The 21,712-nt window shown below is 34.1% G+C and overlaps 1 protein-coding gene across 2 annotated transcripts in view; it reads left to right on the top strand.

Annotated features, from left to right (window-relative positions):
• LOC149804473 (endoplasmic reticulum lectin 1-like) overlaps positions 1-21,712 on the top strand; it is a 54,957-nt gene that overhangs the window by 10,464 nt on the left and 22,781 nt on the right. The window contains exons 5-9 of one of the 2 annotated variants that reach the window (XM_089940688.1): positions 5,956-6,025; positions 8,287-8,327; positions 10,710-10,933; positions 16,990-17,101; positions 18,349-18,501. In XM_089940688.1, the coding sequence (XP_089796814.1) occupies positions 5,956-6,025; positions 8,287-8,327; positions 10,710-10,933; positions 16,990-17,101; positions 18,349-18,501 (600 nt within the window). Of the gene's footprint in view, positions 1-5,955; positions 6,026-8,286; positions 8,328-10,709; positions 10,934-16,989; positions 17,114-18,348; positions 18,502-21,712 lie in introns of both variants that reach the window. The other variant, XM_089940687.1, reaches the window with a different exon arrangement.

Here is a 21,712-nt window from a genome sequence, read left to right as displayed (position 1 = left end):
TGGCCAACCAAATTCATACAGTAAAAATATTTTGGGACTGGTCATTGAAGATATTGATACTTGTCTACTTGACCATACTTAAAATATGTAACTCCCTTGATGCATGTTGTACTAAATGTAATGTTTATGTTACAAATACTAATTAGAAATGAGATTGTACTAAAGGTAATATGAAGTTATATGATAATATAGCTCTCAAGGTACAAAGTTAAACTGATCCCAGCACATCTGCAAATAATGATAGTGAGCAAACTTGTACAACATTTGGATCTGTAAAAAATTGTTTAAGAATTGCCAACCTCAGTGTAAGGCAGTGCTGTCCAACCTTTTTGACACTATGGGCCACTGAAAAATGTTTTTCTTGAAGCCGAGGGCCGAAGCAGAAAACTGAAAAGCAATGACTATATAGCACTGATTTTAGGCATATCTTGCCTAACTTAATGAGATTAGGCTACTGTTAAAATCAGAACTGATCTGTACATATTCTTTTTCCGTGTGAAATATTTTAAACAGTAACATTAAGGATAGCTTACTTGATGTTAAAGGGTGTCATTTTGAAAGAAAAGATAGGGATGATATGGAGGGAGTGGGGATTCTTTTTTATATATATATATATATATAATTATTTATCAGACTCCATAAACCATCCCTGTTGAAAGTATATGAATAGAAGTATATTTGAAACAAAGTCTGTTCTGATATACTCTGCTTATAGATTCCCAAATTATAAAGTAGAATGGACTGAAATATTTGAATAGCAAATACAAATGCTGTTGGTGTACATGATTATGAAGCAATAAAACGTTGTGATTTTAACATAGACATCCTACAAGCCCTCCTCAGAAATGGCTGGACAGTTTCCAAACTAGTAATTTCACTCAGGTCATTGGCAGTTCAACTAGAATCATGAAAGATAGTTCAACAATAATTGTCCATATATAAACAAATAAATTAGAAAATGAAAGTGAAGTTTGTGTGCAGTACCTTTGTTTGCAGTAAGTGACCACTATCCTGTATGTATCACTAGACATGCCTAAACTTACCATTAACCAACATTGTGAAATAAAATACAGAGATTTTCTCAATTTTCCGTAATGACCTGTATTTGATGCCATTTAATGATCTTGCAGATATTCCTTTCAGTGATATTGCAAATATTCGAAATGTCAGTACAGCTTTGGAGGCATGGTACAAACTTTATATCCATGGTATTAGACAATTATGCTTCTTGCAAGCAAATTAAACACGAGCTGTAACCTAAATGGATGACCAAAGATTTAAAAGAAGCAGGACACAAAAGAGTTTCATAGAATCATGGACTGGGAAAATTATTTTAAAAAAGCGCTGCAAGCAGCTTAATACATAAAGCTAAGAAAAACTAATAATTTAAACTATTTGCAGTGCTACCAGTACAAGCACATTATGGTGGTTCTAATAGATTATAGCCCTCCCCCAAAATGTAATGCCTACCCGATTAGACCACAATGGAATCTCAACTACAAGTGTGCATGAAATACCAAACATTTTCAACCACCTGTAATATCTCAATCTATAGCTAACCTCATTAGCAAGAGTATCCAGTCTGTGTTTTCCTAGATAAATTGAAACAAGTAAATGCAACCCCAATACATGTAAAGGCTCTAGGTTTGTCCAGGAAACTGCAGACCTTTTTGTATTTTCCCCACATGATCAAAATTTTTGGAGAGACTGATTGCTTAGCAAGTATGGGCCTATTTCAAAACATTCTCACTTTGTCACAAAGATCAGTCTGGTTTTTGCATAAGTCATTCATGCCAAAGAGCATTAATAAAACTCACAGACTGTTGGCTGCAGGAAATATCAAGAGGGAATCTAACATGCATACTATTCCTAGATTTCAGGAAGGCATTTGATTTAGTTGATCATGATCTGTTATCTAAGCTAAAATGCATTAAATTTGATACTAACATCGTAAACTAGTTCTCATCTTATCTATGCTACAGAATGCAAAAAAATCGCTATTGGTAATTTTTTCTAGCTCAGTAGAAATTAATTATGTTGTTCCCCAAGGGTTTATTTTAGTTCCACTGCTTTTTATTTTCATAAATTACCTTCCTCTGTGGAAAAATAACTCAAACACAGACTTATCTGCAGATGATGCTACTATATCATCTTGCTTATAAATGAAACAAAAACAAAATGTATGGTAATAGCCTCATCAAAGAAACTTTTATTCCACTTCTGATAAACTGCTAGATCTGACAATAAATGGGCAATTCTTTGAAAATGTTAATCAATAAAAACTTTTAGGAGTTGAAAATGACATAAAGTGGGACAAACATATTGACTATGTCTTTAGATCTCATACTAAGTTAGAAAGATGCAAAAGAAAGCAGCTGGCTTAATTTTGGATGCTCCTTTGACACACCATCTAAGACTCTTTTCCATGAACTGAAATGGCTTCAAATAAATGACAGAATAAACATTCAAAAGGCAAATCTTGTCTACAGATGTATAAATTGTAATATGCCCAAATATATGAGAAAACGTTTTGATGAATTGAAAGGCCATATGCTTTTTGGTTGACCTTACATGGCCACTTGAAATTACCACAACCCAAGACTGAACAAAGATACAGAATTCTTTGCCCACATCAGTTAGATCAGCCACTTCTACTGACAGTTTTAATGAAATGTACCCCAAATACTTGAAACTTTACTTTCATTTCATTTCTGTATGTCATTTTATCTTTTAAAATCTGTTTCTGTTCAACTGTCTTGTCACTGTGTATGCTAATCTGTCTTTTGTTTCAGTATAATTGATTTGTTAAGTTATCTCACCTGTTTGGTTTAATTGTTATGACTTTACTTCTTCTACACATTTTGTTTGTAAGATTCATGCCTGTACACTGTTAGAAAGCAGCAGAGGGCCTCAAGGGAGATAAATCTGTATTTTAGTTTAACTACCCTCATTAAAAAAGGATTATTATTATTATTATTGGTCGTTTCTCCTTAAACTTTTTTCTTCACATGAACCATTAAAAATGGAGATTTCAGCTTAAGTCAGGATCATCATAGGCCCATTGACTGGTCAGCTTAAATCAGGATCATCATAGGCCTATTGACTGGTCAGCTTAAATCAGGATCATCATAGGCCTATTGACTGGTCAGCTTAAATCAGGATCATCATAGGCCTATTGACTGGTCAGCTTCCATTGACCTTCAGGATGTGTCTTTCGTGCCACAATATATTTCCTCTTCACAGAAAGTACATCTAGTTTTGTCTGGACCAGGGCATTTTCCCTTTTTATGCTTTGCTGTTTGGCCTTGCCTCCATTTCCTTTGTCACCCAGGTTTCAAATAACCTCTGCTTCCTTTGGTAGCTCGACATGCTGTAGAGATCTCAATTTTCCATTGTAACTGTGCTGGGAATGATCAAGATCAACACCTGCCTAGTTAGGGCTTTACAGCTCTATTTGTTTTCTCCAAAACAGATAAGGAAGGGTCGGAAATGTCTTCTTAAGAGCTCTGCTAATATTTCTGATATTTCTTCATGGATTGTTCTCATGATCAAACAGACTTTTCAATCCCTTACTGAGAGGGACCTTTATTTCATTAATGATGATTAAACATCATCAGGTCAGAGCAGTTCCTACCTCATGACCATTTTTTCTGACTCATTTATCATTGGAGGATATTTGAACAGTACCTTTTGGCAGTCACAACTACTTTCTCCTTCAGGCTCTGGTCTTTGTCATGCATGTTTACAATTTATAATGACCTAAACTTTTAATTTATAGTCATAGAGAAATATTAGCTATGAATTATGTTGTTTACAAAGTAAATGTCACTTATCAGATAGACCAATAACTTGATTTTGGACTAATTTCAGGTACACAATCTGGATATACATAACATAATCATTGACAATAGCCACCAGACAATACTAAATATAACTAACACTTTTTTTAATTGATTGTATCAGTGCAACAAATATTTTGGCAAGTCATTGATCAAAACACAGCACTTTATTAGTTTCTGATGGATTTGCTCACAGATGTATTTCTGACGATTGATAGCATTTTTCATGTTTAATGGCAGTTTGCATTTACAATGACCGTGGCCAAAGTAGAAGATAATGCTGAAACACAAATTTCACATGACAATTCTTGCTAATTAGTTCTTAAGTGTTGCCACCAGTAGACATTATCTAGATTTTAAGTAATCAATATTTTGTCATATAATGTTATTGACAGTGCACTGAGAATTTGTATTAAAAATTGAACAAAACATATTACATATTATTAAAAGTTAAAATTTTCATGATATTGATTCAAATTTCAAGGCATTAACAATTGTTTTTGATGATAAATGAGCAATATATCAGATTTCATTTTACCAGTTTTGATTTCATTTATCAATTTTGATCACAATTTTATTCATGTGCAGCTCATAGGTGTCTATTTTTGGAGGTATTTTTTAAATAAGAAAATTGGGTTCCTCTCCAACCTGCACATTATAGGTTATTAGTGTGTGTCAGAAATGCAATGAATACCTGGTATGGGAGCATGCTTGAAGGTATATTTGCTTTAAAGACTTTTTCATGCTGAGCATTTTTGTCATTTTAAGTTATTACAGTTTTAATTGATATAACATTAATAATCAGGTTTGTGAGTTGTTTTGGCATGTTAAAATGAGAGAATAGTAAGTAAAGATTGCTTGTTCATAAAACCTTTATTTTGCTGGTCTCCTAAGTCTTTGTTCCTCACAGGTTTGAGTATTCCTTATTTGGTAAACTTTAAAGTTAAGATATGGAGAAAATCTTCAAAATATAAACTTTAAAGGCTTTTTTTAGGATAAAATCAGTTTCTCTGGCAACATATATTCCAACTAAATTCCAGAAATTAAGAGGAAATGTCAAGTTAAAGTGTTCAAATGCATATTCTACCTGTGTGCTTATTTTCATTGGTGATTGCTTACAAAGATTATGCACATTTTCATTGGTGTTTGCTTACAAAGGTTATGCTTATTTTCATTGGTGTTTGCTTCCAAAGGTTATGCTTATTTTCATTGGTGTTTGCTTCCAAAGGTTACGCTTATTTTCATTGGTGTTTGCTTCCAAAGGTTGTGCTTATTTTCATTGGTGTTTGCTTCCAAAGGTTATGCATATTTTCATTGGTGTTCGCTTCCAAAGGTTATGCTTATTTTCATTGGTGTTTGCTTCCAAAGGTTATGTTTATTTTCATTGGTGTTTGCTTCCAAAGGTTATGCTTATTTTCATTGGTGTTTGCTTACGAAGGTTATGCATATTTTCATTGGTGTTTGCTTACAAAGGTTATGCATATTCTGACCTTAAAAATGGAGCAGCTCTAACTTTACTGATACACAAATTTGTGAGTCCTACATGTCATTTTTACCTGTTCGAAATATCTGCCATTGTTGACTTTAATTTACTTATTCCAAGCTAATATCCATAAATATTTAAATCTATTGGCAGGATGAACAGAATATTTGTGTAGGACAATGGAGATTATACATTTTTTAGGTTTCAAGAAGGGTTCCTCACACACACATGTTAACTCACACAAATATTTTGTTTAACAAATTTGGTATGTCGAAGTTTCTAAAGTGCATCACAGAGTTGAAAAGAATATCCGGACATAAAAAGCAGACTTATTGAGGATTTCCATAAATTCTTTCATCTAGTGGAGAATCAGTTCCTTCAAGGGATTTCTATGTCTTCTAAAAAGAATCAGAAGTATGTATAAAATTCATCTAGTGGAGAATCCATTCCTTCAAGGAATTTCTATGTATTAGAAAAAGAATCAGAAGTATGTATAAAATTCATCTAGTGGAGAATCCGTTCCTTCAAGGGATTTCTATGTATTAGAAAAAGAATCAGAAGCATGTATCATCTATTCATTTATAACTTTTATCATCAGTAGTATTTATATATTACTGTATTCTTTTTTTGTAGCAAAAGCCAAAGATCCAAGAATTTTATCTTGGAAAAAGTACCAAGGCTAGTGATTTAGAGAAATCCAAAGGTTTGTAAACATTTTGGGATGCGATATATATTCCAGTTTTTCACAAATATGATTTATGATACTGTTAAATTGTCGTTATTTATAACTAATATTCGTTGTAATAAAATTAAAGTTAAGATGTGAAAATCCCTTGTCCATCCATCTGACCTTGGTTAGGTTGGCCATTAGATTAGTTTTCAAGTGCTATGTTGAGGCATCCATGTTCGATTAACACATTTTTAGTTTTTCCGATATACAAGTACCAAAGTAAATAGAGACAGCACCCACCCCACCTGCACCCACCTACCCCCACATAAGTACCATATACATGAAGACAGCTGCCAAATACCTATATATATCTCCATCAGCAACTTCCTACTGATGGATACAATTATTATTACATTTAAAGAATTGATGGAAAGATCCACCAAATTTTAAATCGTATCTTGACATCAGCTGGATTATGATATAGCTAAAACATTTGAAAACTGAAAAAGCTGCTTCCTTGCTCTGAATAATTCATGATTATTAGAATTTTCCCTTACTCAGAGCATAAATGTCTGAGATTTTTGAAATTTTCAGGAATATCTCACTGCCTTCACCAGCTCATGTGATGTAGAGCATGTTGAAGCTGCGTTATGAGTAAATAGCTATCCAGAGTTGATTTTCAAACTCAGAGAAGAAGACAACAAGACCAAATAAAACAGTAGTGGCCCAAACAAAACCATGATCAGTATGCCATACATCCACAGTACATCAGATGCCCTAGCCTGAGTATTCAGACAACATGGGATTGAAATATATCACAAAAACCATACAATTCTTTAAGGGAACAACTTAGACATGTCAAGAACAAAACAGAAAATTTGAAACAAATATAGGGTGGTTTATCATATCAAATGTAGCGATTGTGAATATGTCTATATTGGTGAAACAGGCAGAGTGTTAGAAACAAGGATTAAGGAACATATCAGTTAAGAGTCTTCTGTAATTCATGAACATTAGGAAAAAGGGACATTCCATCATTCCCAATCAGGCCAAGGTCATCACATCTGAGGACAACACTTGGAAATGGAAGGTGAAGGAGGCAGTTGAAATATGACGATGGAGGCCAACACTAAATAGAGATGATGAGCTTGAATTACCACCCATCTACACCTGTCTGTTTGTATCATCTGACCATTATAAGTCACATGATCAACAGTAGTTGCTGATGAAGGCAGTGAGATATTGCCAAAAATTTCAAAGTGTAAGATATTTTTGATCTGAGTAAGGGAAAATTCTAATTCTTCTAGCATGTTATCATTTTACACAATCAAAGACTTTATTTTATGATAAGGATTTTGTTCTTTTTTTACAACACTTGATTTCCTCAAATCTTGTCTTCATTGTTGATATACCTTGTCCAAATTGTTCTTTTTTTAAAAAAAGTTTTGATTTCATAAGTGGTTATATACCTTGTTATCAGTGTCCACAGTGTTGGAAGTCTGAAATTATTTTGTCTACAGAATTTCAATACAGCTCTTATCAGATATCTTCTAACTTGTGCAGTTTTTGTATTGTTTGCTTCTGCAGCAGGTCCTTACTCTTGAACAAAAGCATTGAATGTATCCAGTTTCTTTGATTTTTTTATAATAAAATTTAATTCCATTAAATTATTGTTCAGGATTTCTCTGTGTACTTCTAACATAACAAATTGAACTTGGATAGAATTTATTTTTGTTGGTATCAGATTTCTTGGTTTTTGCACACAAAAGAAACTTTCATCAGTTTTTAAATTAATGGATCAAAAATGAGGTTGTATTGTTTTACAGATCTATGTATGTTAGTTGGGTCTTTAAATTAGTGGTTTTTAGAACTACACAGTCCCTTTTTATTAGTGCACCAGAATAATCCATTCTTTATCATTTTGACTTTCCCACTAATTAATATAAAAACACCTCAAAAACAATACAGAAGTTATCATTACAATGCGGCTTTAAAGTATTCATAACAGCAAATCATCGATTCAAGTGTATTCCTACCCACCAAAATATTCTTTACTTTCTCTTTTTCAGTTTGATTTTGACCAAATGTGTTTAAATAATGACTGCAAAACAATCATAAAACCTCAAGAAGAAAAGCATCCTATCTGATTGGTTTATGGTTGTTTTCTGGTGCTTGCCACCTCCACCACCACTCCATCGTTTTCTGCTGAATTAATGCATTAAAATATATTTTGAGTAATAAAGCCTAAAGGTGTTTCAGTTATGAAAATAGTCTGCTTTTTGTTTTTGTTTTAGGTAAAACAATGGCAGAAGCTGCAGAAACAGAAGTAATACAGGTATGTTGTATGGGACCTCCATGTACAAAAGCAAAAATAATATGTTGGCTTAAAATTGTCTTTAACAATCTTTAGCTCATCTTCACTGAGTGCAGAAGAACTCTGTGCTGAACTCCAGGTATTGTAGCTGTCATTGCTGATTTTGTCTGCTTTAGCATTAGGAAATGTACATCTTTTATGTTTAGGTCTGTATCCTGAACACTGTTGCTTGTATAGTGATGAAGCTACAGACCTCTTGAGGAGCATTGCACCTCTGTACCTTAAACTGGTCATGTGATGTGATATTCATGTTCCAATGGTAATGCATACTTTTCATGTTTATGTCAGTTTCTGGGATGCACTGTTGCTGTACATTCAAGAAAGTTTATATGTACATACATCCTGAGGAGTACTGCATGAATATACTAAAAACAGGGACCATGCATTAATATGTAATATTCCCCAGAATGCGTACACATACATTTTCCTTAGGTTTACATGGAACAGTGTCTGTAGGAATTCACTTAAATTTTTAATTTATGTCAGTTTCTGGGACACTGTTGCTTGGACATTTGTGAAAATAAATCTGTGCATGGATCCTGAGAGGTACAACACTACCTCTCATACCAAAAGTAGGTTACTGTGATCTACTTTTCACACTTAAGTGATAATGTACACTTCTGACATTTAGGTCAGTTTCTGGTACACTTTTGCTTGTACAGTCATGAAAATAAACACATGCATTCATTATGAAGAGTACTAAACCAGTGTAACAAACATGGGTCATTGTGACCTTCTTTTTACACTCCAGTGATCATGTACAATTTTCATGTTTATGTGAGTTTCTCAAACACTTGTACACAGATGATAAATGTATGTGTATGCATTTTGAGGAGTATTACTTGTCACTGCAATAGCAGAAGCAGGTCACTATGACATACTTTTTACACTTAATTTAGTCTGTATACCATTGATATTTAGGTTACTTTTTCAGCCTAGGTGTTTGTACAGTCACTGAACTGGATATAAGCATACATACTGAGAACTAGAATATTAAAAGAAAATGTAACTGTGTCCAACAACAGACACTTTGTTTGTCATAATTTTACTTGGTATTGATCAACTAGAATTTTGGCAAATACAAAATTCAAAAATTTGTTGTCTTCTGATAGCTTTTTTTGGGTCTGTTTTTGTTAAAATGTATGTACAAAAATAAATATTCCATAAGGATTTTTTTTTTGTTGTCTTCCAAATAATGTTTGGTGTAACAAAAATTGAAATCTTACATTTTTGTCATAAGTTAGCTATAATTGCTTGCATGTCAACAATGTTCTTTTTGATGTAGCTGTCAATCACTCCAGATATTATGTTTGCATTGGATGCTTTTGGCCATTAGTTCAGTTAAAGAATTTAACTTCATATTTTACAGGATTCATGTCATAAAGCTTGAAAAGCAGTTACACACAGCATGAATGGCCATAGTGAACAACAGAACTATAGTTTAACCTTGATTTACTGATACTGTCATAGCACACAAGAAATGCACATGAATACAGAAGTAGTTCCCATCTGGTGTTATGAACTACTACTTTTAAGTTTTCTGTGTCACATGATGTGATTTTAGTCAGTCTAAATGCTTGATACAAGGGTTTGGTAAAAATATGTAACTATTATATAATAAATTCACTGTGAGGAAATTCATCTGTCATTCTTGTTCCTTTCCCAAAGAACTTTGGTTTTCTTCATGTCATTGACCACTTGATTCCTCACCCTTAGAACAAGAAAGTATAAATACATAATGTTTAAAACAGTGTTGATACTTGTACTGTCAGTAACATGTATGTGTTGGTACTTACACAGTCAATAATGTGTATATTTTGGTATTTGTAAAGTCAAAAATGTTTATTAGTTGGTTCTTGTACAGTCAGTAATATGTATGTGTTGGTACTTGTACAGTCAAAAATGTGTACTTGTTAGTACTTGTACAATCAAAAATGTTTATTAGTTGGTTCTTGTACAGTGAATAAAATGTGTATATGTTGGTACTTGTACAGACAATGTGTTGGTACTTGTACAGTCAGTAATATGTATGTGCTGGTACTTGTATAATCAATAATGTGTATATGTTGGTACTTGTACAGTCAATAATGTGTATGTGTTGGTACTTGTACTATCAGTAATGCGTATGTGTTGGTACTTGTACAGTCAGTAATGTGTATTTGTTGGTACAAATAAAGTGTATATGTTGGTACTTGTATAGACAATGTGTTGGTGCTTGTAAAGTCAATAATGCATATGTGTTAGTACTTGTACAGTCAGTAATGTGTATGTGCTAGTACTTGTACAGTCAGTAATGTTGGTTAGTTTCTATGAATACTTGCCAATACAAATTTATGTTCCCAGGAAATCAGACATCAAAAGATAGAGGGTGTTGATCTACCATATTATGAGGTTAACATGACAGATGGTACAGAGTGTGATCTAACAGGAACCCCACGTGCATCTCACGCTAAATATGTTTGTCAGCCAGATGGACGAGGAGAGATCTACTCTCTCAAGGAAGTCTCCACCTGTGAATATGAATTAATCATCTTGACTGCCATACTTTGCTCACATCCAGATTTTAAGTGAGTGCAGCTTAAATATAACATAGGACAGTCACCATTTTCGTGTTTATCATTTTGTGTGCATTTGTTATCAGTATGTTTTCATCTGTTGTAAGCATATATTCATCTGCTGTCAGTGTGTTTTCATCTTTTATCAGTGTTTTCATCTGTCATAAGTGTATTTTAAGCTGTTATCACTGTTTTCATCTAATATCAATGTGTTTTCATTTGCTATCATGTTTTCACCTGTTTTCAGTGTCAAACATGAATCTTAAGTGTATGGTACATGGTGTAAGATGAGTCTTAATGTGTATGGTAATTGGTGTAAAGTAAGTCTCAAGTGTATGGCACATGGTGCAAGGTGAGACTCATGTTATGGTATTTGGTGCAAGTTGAGTCTCAAGTGTATGTTACTTGGTACAAGATGAGCCTTACACATATGGTACTTGATACAAGGTGAGCCTTAAGTGTATAGTACTTGGTGCAAGATTAGTCTCAATTGCAAGGTGAGTCTCACATGTATGGAACTTTCTTCAAGTCGAGTTTTACTGAAGTTTATGTGCTTGATACAAAGTGAGTCTCACATGTATGGCACTTGATGCAAGATGAATTTCATTTATTGTACTTGGTGCAAGGTGATTCTGAAGTGTATGGTATTTGGTGCTATGTGATGTTCACTCAGATATATAAATTTCTTGGTACAAAATGAGTCTTATGTATGGTACTTGGTGCAAGGTGAGTCTCAATTGTGTGGTACTTGGTTCAAAGTGAGTTTGACTTGAGTGTATCTACTTGGTACAAAGTGAGTCTCGAATGTTTGATACTTGGTGCAAGGTGAGTCTCAAGTGTATGGTACTTGGTGCAAGGTGAGTCTCAAGTGTATGGCACTTGGTGCAAGGTGAGTTTCAAGTGTACGGTAAATGTTGCATGATGAGTCTCCAGTGCAAGATGAGTCTCAGATGTATGGTACATGATGCAAGATGGGTCCCAAGTGTATTGTACTTGGTTCAAGTTTGATTCAGGTGTATGTACTCAGTACAAAGTTTCGTACATTTGATACTTGGTGCAAGATGAGTCTCAGTTGTATGGTACTTGGTGCAAGGTAAGGTTCACTCACACACATGGTACTTAGTACAGTATGCATCTCATGTATATGGTACTTTGTGCAAGGTGAGTTTCACTTAAGTGTACATATTGGATACAAATTGTGTCTTACCTGTTTGATACTTGGTACAAGATGAGTCTTAAGCTTATGGTAATTGGTGCATGGTGAGCCTCAAGTGCATGATGCTTGGTGTAAGATGAGTCTCATGTATATGGTTCTTGGTGCAAGATGAGTCTCATGTGTATGGTACCTGGTACATGATGAGTCTTGTGTGTGGTACTTTGTGCATGATGAGTCATGTGTATGGTTCTTTGTTTTGTTGGATACTTGGTGAAAGGTGAGTCTCATATTTATGATAATTGGTGAAGGATGAGCCTCAAGTGTATGGTATTTTATGCATAGTAAGTCCTGTGTATTGTTTTTGGATCTGTTGGATACTTGGTGCAAGGTGAGTCTCATATTTATGGTAATTGGTGCAAGATGAGTCTCAAGAGTATGGTACTTGGTGCAAGAAGAGTCTTAAGTGTATGGTACTTGGTACAAGATTAAATTCACTCACACACATGTTACTTAGTGCAGAATGATTCTCATGTGTATGGTACTTGGTGCAAGGTGCAAGGTGAGTTTCATGTAAGTGTACATACTTGATACAAATTGTGTCTCATCTGTTGGATTCTTGGTGCAAGATGAGTCTCAAGTTGATGATTTTTGGTGCAATTTGAGTCTCGTGTATGGTATATGGTACAAGATGAGTCTCAGGTGTATGGTACTTGGTGCAAGATGAGTATCAAGTTGATGTTTGCATGACGGGTTATCACAAGAAAGATATACTGTTACTACAACAAAGAAGTGCAAAGAACAATACATGACAGTCAAAATTTGGTAATGTAAAGGCCATGTTTGAGAGAAAAGAAGTCTGGGTGATTTAGACATAGTGATCAATAAATACATTGTGAGCCAAACCAAGCATTACAAGATGCTGTTTAACACAGCATATGCCATAGCAAAGCAGAGAAAATCTTTTTTAGAATATGATTTTCTTCATGAGGTTCAAATATAAAATGGTGTTGAACATGGGACTGATTACATCAACAGATTTGCCTGCATAGATTTCATGAACAGTATATATCTGATGTCCTACTAAAAAAATGTCAAGGATAAAATATCTAGAGCTAAATCCATATCCTTCCTTTCAGATGCTAGCACTGATTGGCAGTTATAGACAAAAAATGCAGTCTTGTTAGGTCTGTAGACCCTGACCATAAAAGTCCAAAAGGAAGACATTGAAATATCCAGTATATTTTATATGTCATAGATCCATACTTAATGCACTTAAATGGTGGAGCTTAATACAAGTAAACATTTTTTAACAGTCCTGTCTTTCACTATTTTATCTAAGCAAATACGGACATTTGAGTCTTTTATATGGACAAGTAAACATTTTAATTTACTTGTCCATGGACAACTTAATTTTGACAAAATTTCTGCACCCCTATTAAGCAGTGTCTTGGGTGTCATGAAATATAAGCAACAGATAGAGTGATCAGAACAACTATTGTGGTGCCATCCAACACTAAATCAGATCTTACTTTGATTAACAACAATCTGTTTTTACAACAGATTGTCATGGCCATCTATCTGGAATGTGGATATACATATGTAAAATTTAAACAGTAACCCCACCCAGCTGTCATGCATCTCTAATATTTCAGGCAAGTTTTTCTAACTTTTTCTGCAGTTTGAGACTGTAGTCTATTTTATGCATGGGTAATGGGGAAATATCAATATTGGACGCATTTCAAGTTTTATCAGGATGCACTTTAGGAAAGCATGAAATTGTTTTAATGCAATGACTGTTTTTGGAAATCCTAGGAATTTAAGATGATTCTCTTTGCATGCAGTTCCAATTGTTTAGCAGTCACACCTATCATAAGGATTTTTCAAGACTCAAACATATAGTTAGTTATAGTTAACTCAAAGCACAAAGTTAGCTATATTCAACTCAAAGCACAAAGTTAGCTACAGTTAACTCAAAGCACAAAGTTAGCTCTATTTAACTCAGAGCATATCATTAGCTATAGTTAACTCAAAGCATATAATTAGCTATAGTTTACTCAAAGCATATAGTTAGCTAATTTCTTTAAGCAATAAAATATGTGATACTTCATGCCTTATTCATGAGCCTAAAGAAGTTCTTTTCACAGTCCCTTATTGTTTTGCACTTTCAGAACAGTGCAACAGATGAGTATACAAGCTTATCCAGATGTCTGAATATTTGGAAATAAAAATATGTCATTAAAATGTCAAAATATTTAGAAATCAAAGTGGTGCTTCTGGTTAAAATATCTATTTATTTAAAAATAAAAGAATACTTTGGTGAAATTGTCTAAATATTTAAATATAACAGAATTACTGTGATTACAATGTCAAAATAATTAGAAATAATAGAAGTACTGTGATTACAATATCTAAATATTTAGAAATAACAGAAGTAGTATGGTTAAATGTGCAACAGATGCTTTCTTGTTGATGCTTTTGTGTCTTTGGTAACTTTGACTTTGGTGGCTTTGACGCTGGTAACTTTGACTTTGGTGGCTTTGACTTTGGTGGCTTTGACATTAGTAACTTTGACATTGGTGGCTTTCACTTTGGTAACTTTGACTTTGGTAACTTTGAATTTGGTAACTTTGACTTTGGTGGCTTTGACTTTGGTAGCTTTGACTTTGGTGGCTTTGACATTGGTAGCTTTGACTTTGGTGGCTTTGACATTGGTAGCTTTGACTTTGGTAACTTTGACATTGGTGGCTTTATTTGTAGTTGGCATTTGAATTTATGACTCAAAGCATTTTGTATGATCTCATCATGAGCTTCTATGTGGCTATTAGTTTATTTTTTTATGGTTGTCAACTTTATTGAGGATAAGCTTGCACTTATCTCTGGACATGGCATGCTGCACAATTGATTCATGTTCTTTGATCTTTGACTCCCCTATATACATTTCATAGCCTTGAAGCTAAGTATAGTGTGAGTTATAATTACAAACACCAAAAATGGTTAGAATGGTTAAAAATTCAGGTGTTTGTGTGTTGACATTGTAGCCTTCACTCCAGATGGTGTCACAGGGGCAAACATAGACACAAAGCTAGTTGTATGTACAGAAAGCAGCAAAAACTAATGAATTTACTCACATTAATAGTTGTTAAACTTTTGCATGAGATGTTAGCAGGAATGTCAGACTGTCATTATGTGTTAGTACAACTCTGTTTACATGGATTGAAAGCATTGCCCACATTCTGTCCCCACGAGTCCCATTTTTGATAATGAAGTAAAAACTGGTGCCCATGACAATGATAGTCTTTGTTACTGAGAGTGAAACCACCAAGTTCTGAAAGTTTTGCATTTAATCCCAGTGATAGTAACCAGATGCATTTATTATAGGAATTTGACTCTTGAATGTTGGTTTCAATGGAGACAGATGAGAAGAAACCAGTTTTTATCCATTTGGTATAAAAGTATTGATCAAAGTTTTTACATCTGCTCCGTAAGATATATATATAAGGGTCAGAGGTCAAGGTGACAGTGAAAGAAGAAAAATGGTTTCTGCACAATAACTTGAGTTCATGGTCTATATTTATCAAACTTTGTGGATGATTTGCAGTAGTAGTGAGGAAGAAGCATGTCGTTGTTGTTGTTGTGGGGTTTAACGCCATTTTTCAGCACACGATAGGCTATTTATGGTGGCCGGTATTAATGGTGGAGGAAGAACCCGGGAAACCCCACGGGAAGAACCACTAACCCACGAGAAGCTACTGGCAAGCTTTCTCACATACCCACATTGGCCAATTCCTAGACTCAAACCCACACAGACAGAGGTGAGATGGCAGTGATCCGTAACGGAGAGCGCTTTAGACCACTCGGCCACTCGGGGCCCCTAAGAAGCATGTCAGATTTGGGGTTTAAAGGTCAAAGGCCAAGGGAACTGACTAAAAGAAGAAAATTAGTAACATTAGTTCCTTACCATAGAGCTTAACAAATACTTTGTGCACATGGGATAAGAAATAAACCTGTTGATGTTGAGTCAAGAGGTTCAAGGTCAAGTTTATGGTGACACAGTAGCATTAATTCTAGACCTAGACCAAGCTTTATGGATGGCTCACACTTGAGATAAGGAAGATAGTGATTGTTTTTTATGCTATAGAATGAGGTTACAGTTATTCTTGGAAGTGGGTATTTGCCCCAAGAGGGTGCAAATGACATAGGGACATGCTGCTTTATGTACATTTCTCATGTTTGCAAGTGGGTGTACTTCCTTATATATCCACCTTGACAGTGTGGAGGACATTGGAGCAGAAAATATTACTTTTCTTACAGCATGATAGATACTACACTAAGATATGCCACTCCCTATTTATTCTAAGACATAGAGGTGAAAGATCAAGGTCACATGAATGGATGTTTTAATCGCTTGGTTTATAAGTTTCCTGGATGCTACATTGATCAGACTTAATAGCTAGTCCATACTTGAGCAGGTGCACCTTCCTTTGATTCTTTTGTCCAGAAGTTATAGGTCAAGGTCAATGAAGCTAAAATTGTTATTTTGGGTTCCGAAGATAAGTTTGCTATCCTCAAGTTTTCTGCACCTTGTTTTTATGATCTTCATATTTTTATTACACTTGAGAAAGGGCAGATTTATAACAGCTATGGTCAATGATCAGCCATTCTGCAGATGTCTGTGTGTTACTCACATAGACATTATTTAGGCTTTGTCACACAGAACAAGTGGCACAGTCCTAGTGGAGGAAGGGATGTAGTTATTCATAATAAAGGTCATTTATCAATGTGGTGACAGAAAATGATTTGTATGTATTTTCATTTGATCTAATTTGCTATTTTATTACACTGTCCTAGACATTGTAAATTACATTTTCTAAAATTCTGATATTGTATGGACATTTATGCTTTTTTTTTATAGACCAAAGAATCCACCAGTCAGTGAAATACAGTGTCATGCATTAGAAGGATCACCACCACGACCAAAACAGCTACAAATTCTTGAGACTGAGGGTAGACCTGTAACAGGGGAGGTAATTCTAACAGTATGTTCCATTTGCCTTGGGTTTGATGACAGTAAATCAGATTTATCTACAAAGAACAAAAAGTAATTACTTTTTGTTCATGATAGATAAATCAGAAAACAGATGTACTGTTTTTGATTCACACACACACACACAAACAGGTGTCTGCTGGCTTTTCCTGTATTTAGAATTATGCAAATTTAACATTAACATGATTGATTTCAGATGTAATTTTTGTTTGAATTTAATTTTTTTATGATTAAATTATTTGCCTAAAACAAAAAAATTAGGATTCACAAATAAGTAAAACGAATGTTATGAAAGCTAATTCAGTTACTTATTTTTCAATGAAAATTAAAGGTAGCTAGACCAAAGTTTGAAGTTATGTGATTTCAAATTATGCAACTTTTCTTGGGAACACAATTATCACTTAAGTCAAGGGGTTTGCTGTATATGTCTATCTATCTATCTATCTATCTATCTATCTATCTATCTGCATACATATACACACACATCATTGGGTAGAGCCATAGTGTTTATATTTTTGTTTACCAAGATGGAATAGTTTAGGTGCAAAGTATAATGTATTACCGGTAGCTAAATCATATTATATTTATGATAAGATTGCATGATTCTCTAGTGATAAAGTATCCCAAGAATGAAATGAAAAGCAGGTTTAACAAATGTCTAGTAAAGTAGTGAGAAGTTTTACTGATTTCCCATTGTCAGACATGCTCCAGGAATCTTATGAAGGACAGTAACAATTTATATTTATTGTCTTGATTTCCAGTTCATAAAATTGAACACTTTAAGTAACTTGGCACAAATTAATGTGTCAGTCCAAAGAAACTGTATGAAGCTGTATATGTCAGACTAGAGAAACTAGGAAACTGTTTATGTCAGTCCAGATAAATTAAATGTCAGTCTAGATAAACTGTATGAAGCTGTATATGTCAGACTAGAGAAACTAGGAAACTGTATATGTCAGTCCAGATAAATTATATGTCAGTCTAGAGAAACTGTATGAAGCTGTATATGTCAGACTAGAGAAACTAGGAAACTGTATATGTCAGTCCAGATAAATTATATGTCAGTCTAGAGAAAATGTATGATCATTTTGAATATTACATGACACTGCTTCTCTAATCAGCATCTTACATTTGTAATTGAACACCTAAGTCCTACAATTTAATTTAAAAGATTATGTTGATTGGTATTATGTGTTACAGATATTATTGAGAAATGTCCATTTTTAGGAGTTGAATAGTGAGACAGATGTCCACACTGGAAAAATGACCACTTCCACACCCATGACTACTACACAACCCCCTGCCACAGCCACCATAGGCCCAACAGCTGACAAACAGCTTCTCAGGGAGTTCCTGAATGGGGATTATTGCCTTCATGGGGTAAGAATTTAAACCAAACTGACAGACAAGCAGACCCATACACAGTGGTATGTTATTATAGTAGTCCCCATCACACCTTTAGTGCCAAAATAACCCTATAAGCATGGTTGCCTCTGGTGATGTAATAGAATGGTACAAATGCAGCATCTTGGCGCCAGATACAATGGTCTGTTGATAGGTATATCAAATACAATGGTCTGTTGATAGGTATAGCAGAGACAATGGTCTGTTGATAGGTATAGCAGATACAATGGTCTGTTGATAGGTATAGCTTTTATATTGACCCTCATATAATGTCAGCATCGGTTGTTTTTTTTTTTTATAAATCATTTTTTTTATGATGTTAGGCCCCCAAATCTGGGATTGCAATCATACTTAAACTGTAGAATCAGCTGGCACTGCTGTCCACCTCTACTCTCCCTATTTTACCTCTATGCACCTCAACTCTTCCTGTTTTAAATCTATGCACCTCAACTCTTCCTGTTTTACATCTATGTACTCCCTGTTGTACATCAATGTACCTCTACTCTCCCTCTTTTATATCTATACACTGCCACTCCCCCTGTTTTACATCTGTGCATCCCTACTCTCCCTGTTTTACATCTATGCACCTCTACTGTCGCTCTGACTTGTATGCAAGGTTTGGGTCATTTCAAAATCTTGATTTAATTCTTATTAGTTTTTTTTGGTGTATTGATGTTTCCAAACTCTGGAAAATATCAAACTTAGACTGTAGAATCAATAGCTCTACCTTTAAATACCCATGCACTCCTGAAAACATATCTGACTTAAGCAATGGATTGGCAAAAATTCCTTGGAAAGTCTTGTTTTTACACATTTGTTCTTGAAAAGCAACCTGTAGTTAGGAAGAAATTGATGATAGCCAAAATGTACTTATTCACAACATCATATGCACTTCACAATATTATTAGTTGCAAAGCCAAGCATAATTGGTTGTAAGGTCCAGAATTGCAACCCTACTAAGAGTTAATACTTTAGCATTTCTCTTTAGAGGTACCATCACAGGTCTTAAAACTCTGTCCAGATGTGTTTTAGACATTTTTTAGGTAATAACTCTTATGATAGTCTGAAAAGTTTGAAATGTAACCAGAACCATATACTTTTTTATCTGACCTATTGCATGTGGATACATTATGATTACAAAGTGTCTTATTCAGTTGAATTACATTGCTTGTGATAAGATTGCATGTGGATACATTATGATTACAAAGTGTCCTATTCAGTTGAATTACATTGCTTGTGATAAGATTGCATGTGCATACATTATGATTACAAAGTGTCCTATTCAGTTGAATTACATTGCTTGTGATAAGATTGCATGTGGATACATTGTAATTACAAAGTGTCCTATTCAGTTGAATTACATTGCTTGTGATAAGATTGCATAAGGATACATTATGATTACAAAGTGTCCTATTCAGTTGAATTACAAATCACATTGCTTGTGATAAGATTGCATGTGGATACATTATAATTACAAAGTGTCCTATTCACTTGAATTACATTGCTTGTGATAAGATTGCATGTGCATACATTATGATTACAAAGTGTCCTATTCAGTTGAATTACTTATTTTGTGATGGGATTGCATGTGCGTAACGTTATTATTACAAAGTGTCCTATTCAGTTGATTTCCCTTGTTTGTGATGGGATTGCATGTGGATACATTATGATTACAAAGTGTCCTATTCAGTTGAATTACATTGCTTGTGATAAGATTGCATGTGGATACATTATAATTACAAAGTGTCCTATTCAGTTGAATTACATTGCTTGTGATAAGATTGCATGTGCATACATTATGATTACAAAGTGTCCTATTCAGTTGAATTACATTGCTTGTGATAAGATTGCATGTGCATACATTATGATTACAAAGTGTCCTATTCAGTTGAATTACATTGCTTGTGATAAGATTGCATGTGGATACATTATAATTACAAAGTGTCCTATTCAGTTGAATTACATTGCTTGTGATAAGATTGCATGTGGATACATTATGATTACAAAGTGTCCTATTCAGTTGAATTACATTGCTTGTGATAAGATTGCATGTGGATACATTATAATTACAAAGTGTCCTATTCATTTGAATTACGTTGCTTGTGATAAGATTGCATGTGCATACATTATGATTACAAAGTGTCCTATTCAGTTGAATTACTTATTTTGTGATGGGATTTCATGTGCGTACATTATTATTACAAAGTGTCCTATTCAGTTGAATTACATTGCTTGTGATAAGATTGCATGTGGATACATTATGATTACAAAATGTCCTATTCAGTTGAATTACATTGCTTGTGATAAGATTGCATGTGCATACATTATGATTACAAAGTGTCCTATTCAGTTGAATTACTTATTTTGTGATGGGATTGCATGTGCATACATTATTATTACAAAGTGTCCTATTTAGTTGATTTCCTTTATTTGTGATGGGATTGCATGTGGATACATTTTTATTACAAAGTGTCCTATTCAGTTGAATTGCATTACTCGTGATGGGATTGCATGTGGATACATTATTATTACAAAGTGTCATATTCAGCTGAATTGCATTACTTTGTGATGGGATTGCATGTGAATATATTATTATTACAAAGTGTCCTATTCAGTTGATTTGCATTACTTGGGATCGCATGTGAAAGAACATCATTACAATGTGTCCTATTCAGTTGAAATGCATTGCTTGTGATGTGATTCCATGAGGATACATTATTAGTACAAAGTGTCATATTCAGTTGAATTAAATTTCTTGTAATTGCATTTGGATTCATGATTATTACAAAGTGTCCTATTCAGTTGAATTACTTTGCTTGTCATGGGATTGTATGTGGATACATTACTATTACAAGTGTCCTATTCAGTTGAATTACTTTACTTGTGATGGGATTGCATGTGAATATATTATTATTACAAAGTGTCCTGTTCAGTTGAATGGCATTACTTGTGATGGGATTGCATGTGAAAAACATCATTACAAAGTGTCCTATCTAGTTGAATTACTTTGCTTGTAATAAGACTGCATGTAAAAAACATCATTACAAAGTGTCCTATCCAGTTGAATTACTTTGCTTCTGATAAGACTGCATGTAAAAAGCATCATTACAAAGTGTCCTATCCAGTTGAATTACTTTGCTCGTGATGAGACTGCATGTAAACAAAAAAACATCATTACAAAGTGTCC

This window comes from Sinohyriopsis cumingii, chromosome 2 (genome assembly GCF_028554795.1).
Source record: "Sinohyriopsis cumingii isolate HCF-2022 chromosome 2, ASM2855479v2, whole genome shotgun sequence".
Lineage (NCBI taxonomy): Eukaryota > Metazoa > Mollusca > Bivalvia > Unionida > Unionidae > Sinohyriopsis > Sinohyriopsis cumingii.
This window is presented reverse-complemented; position numbering and strand designations above follow the sequence as displayed.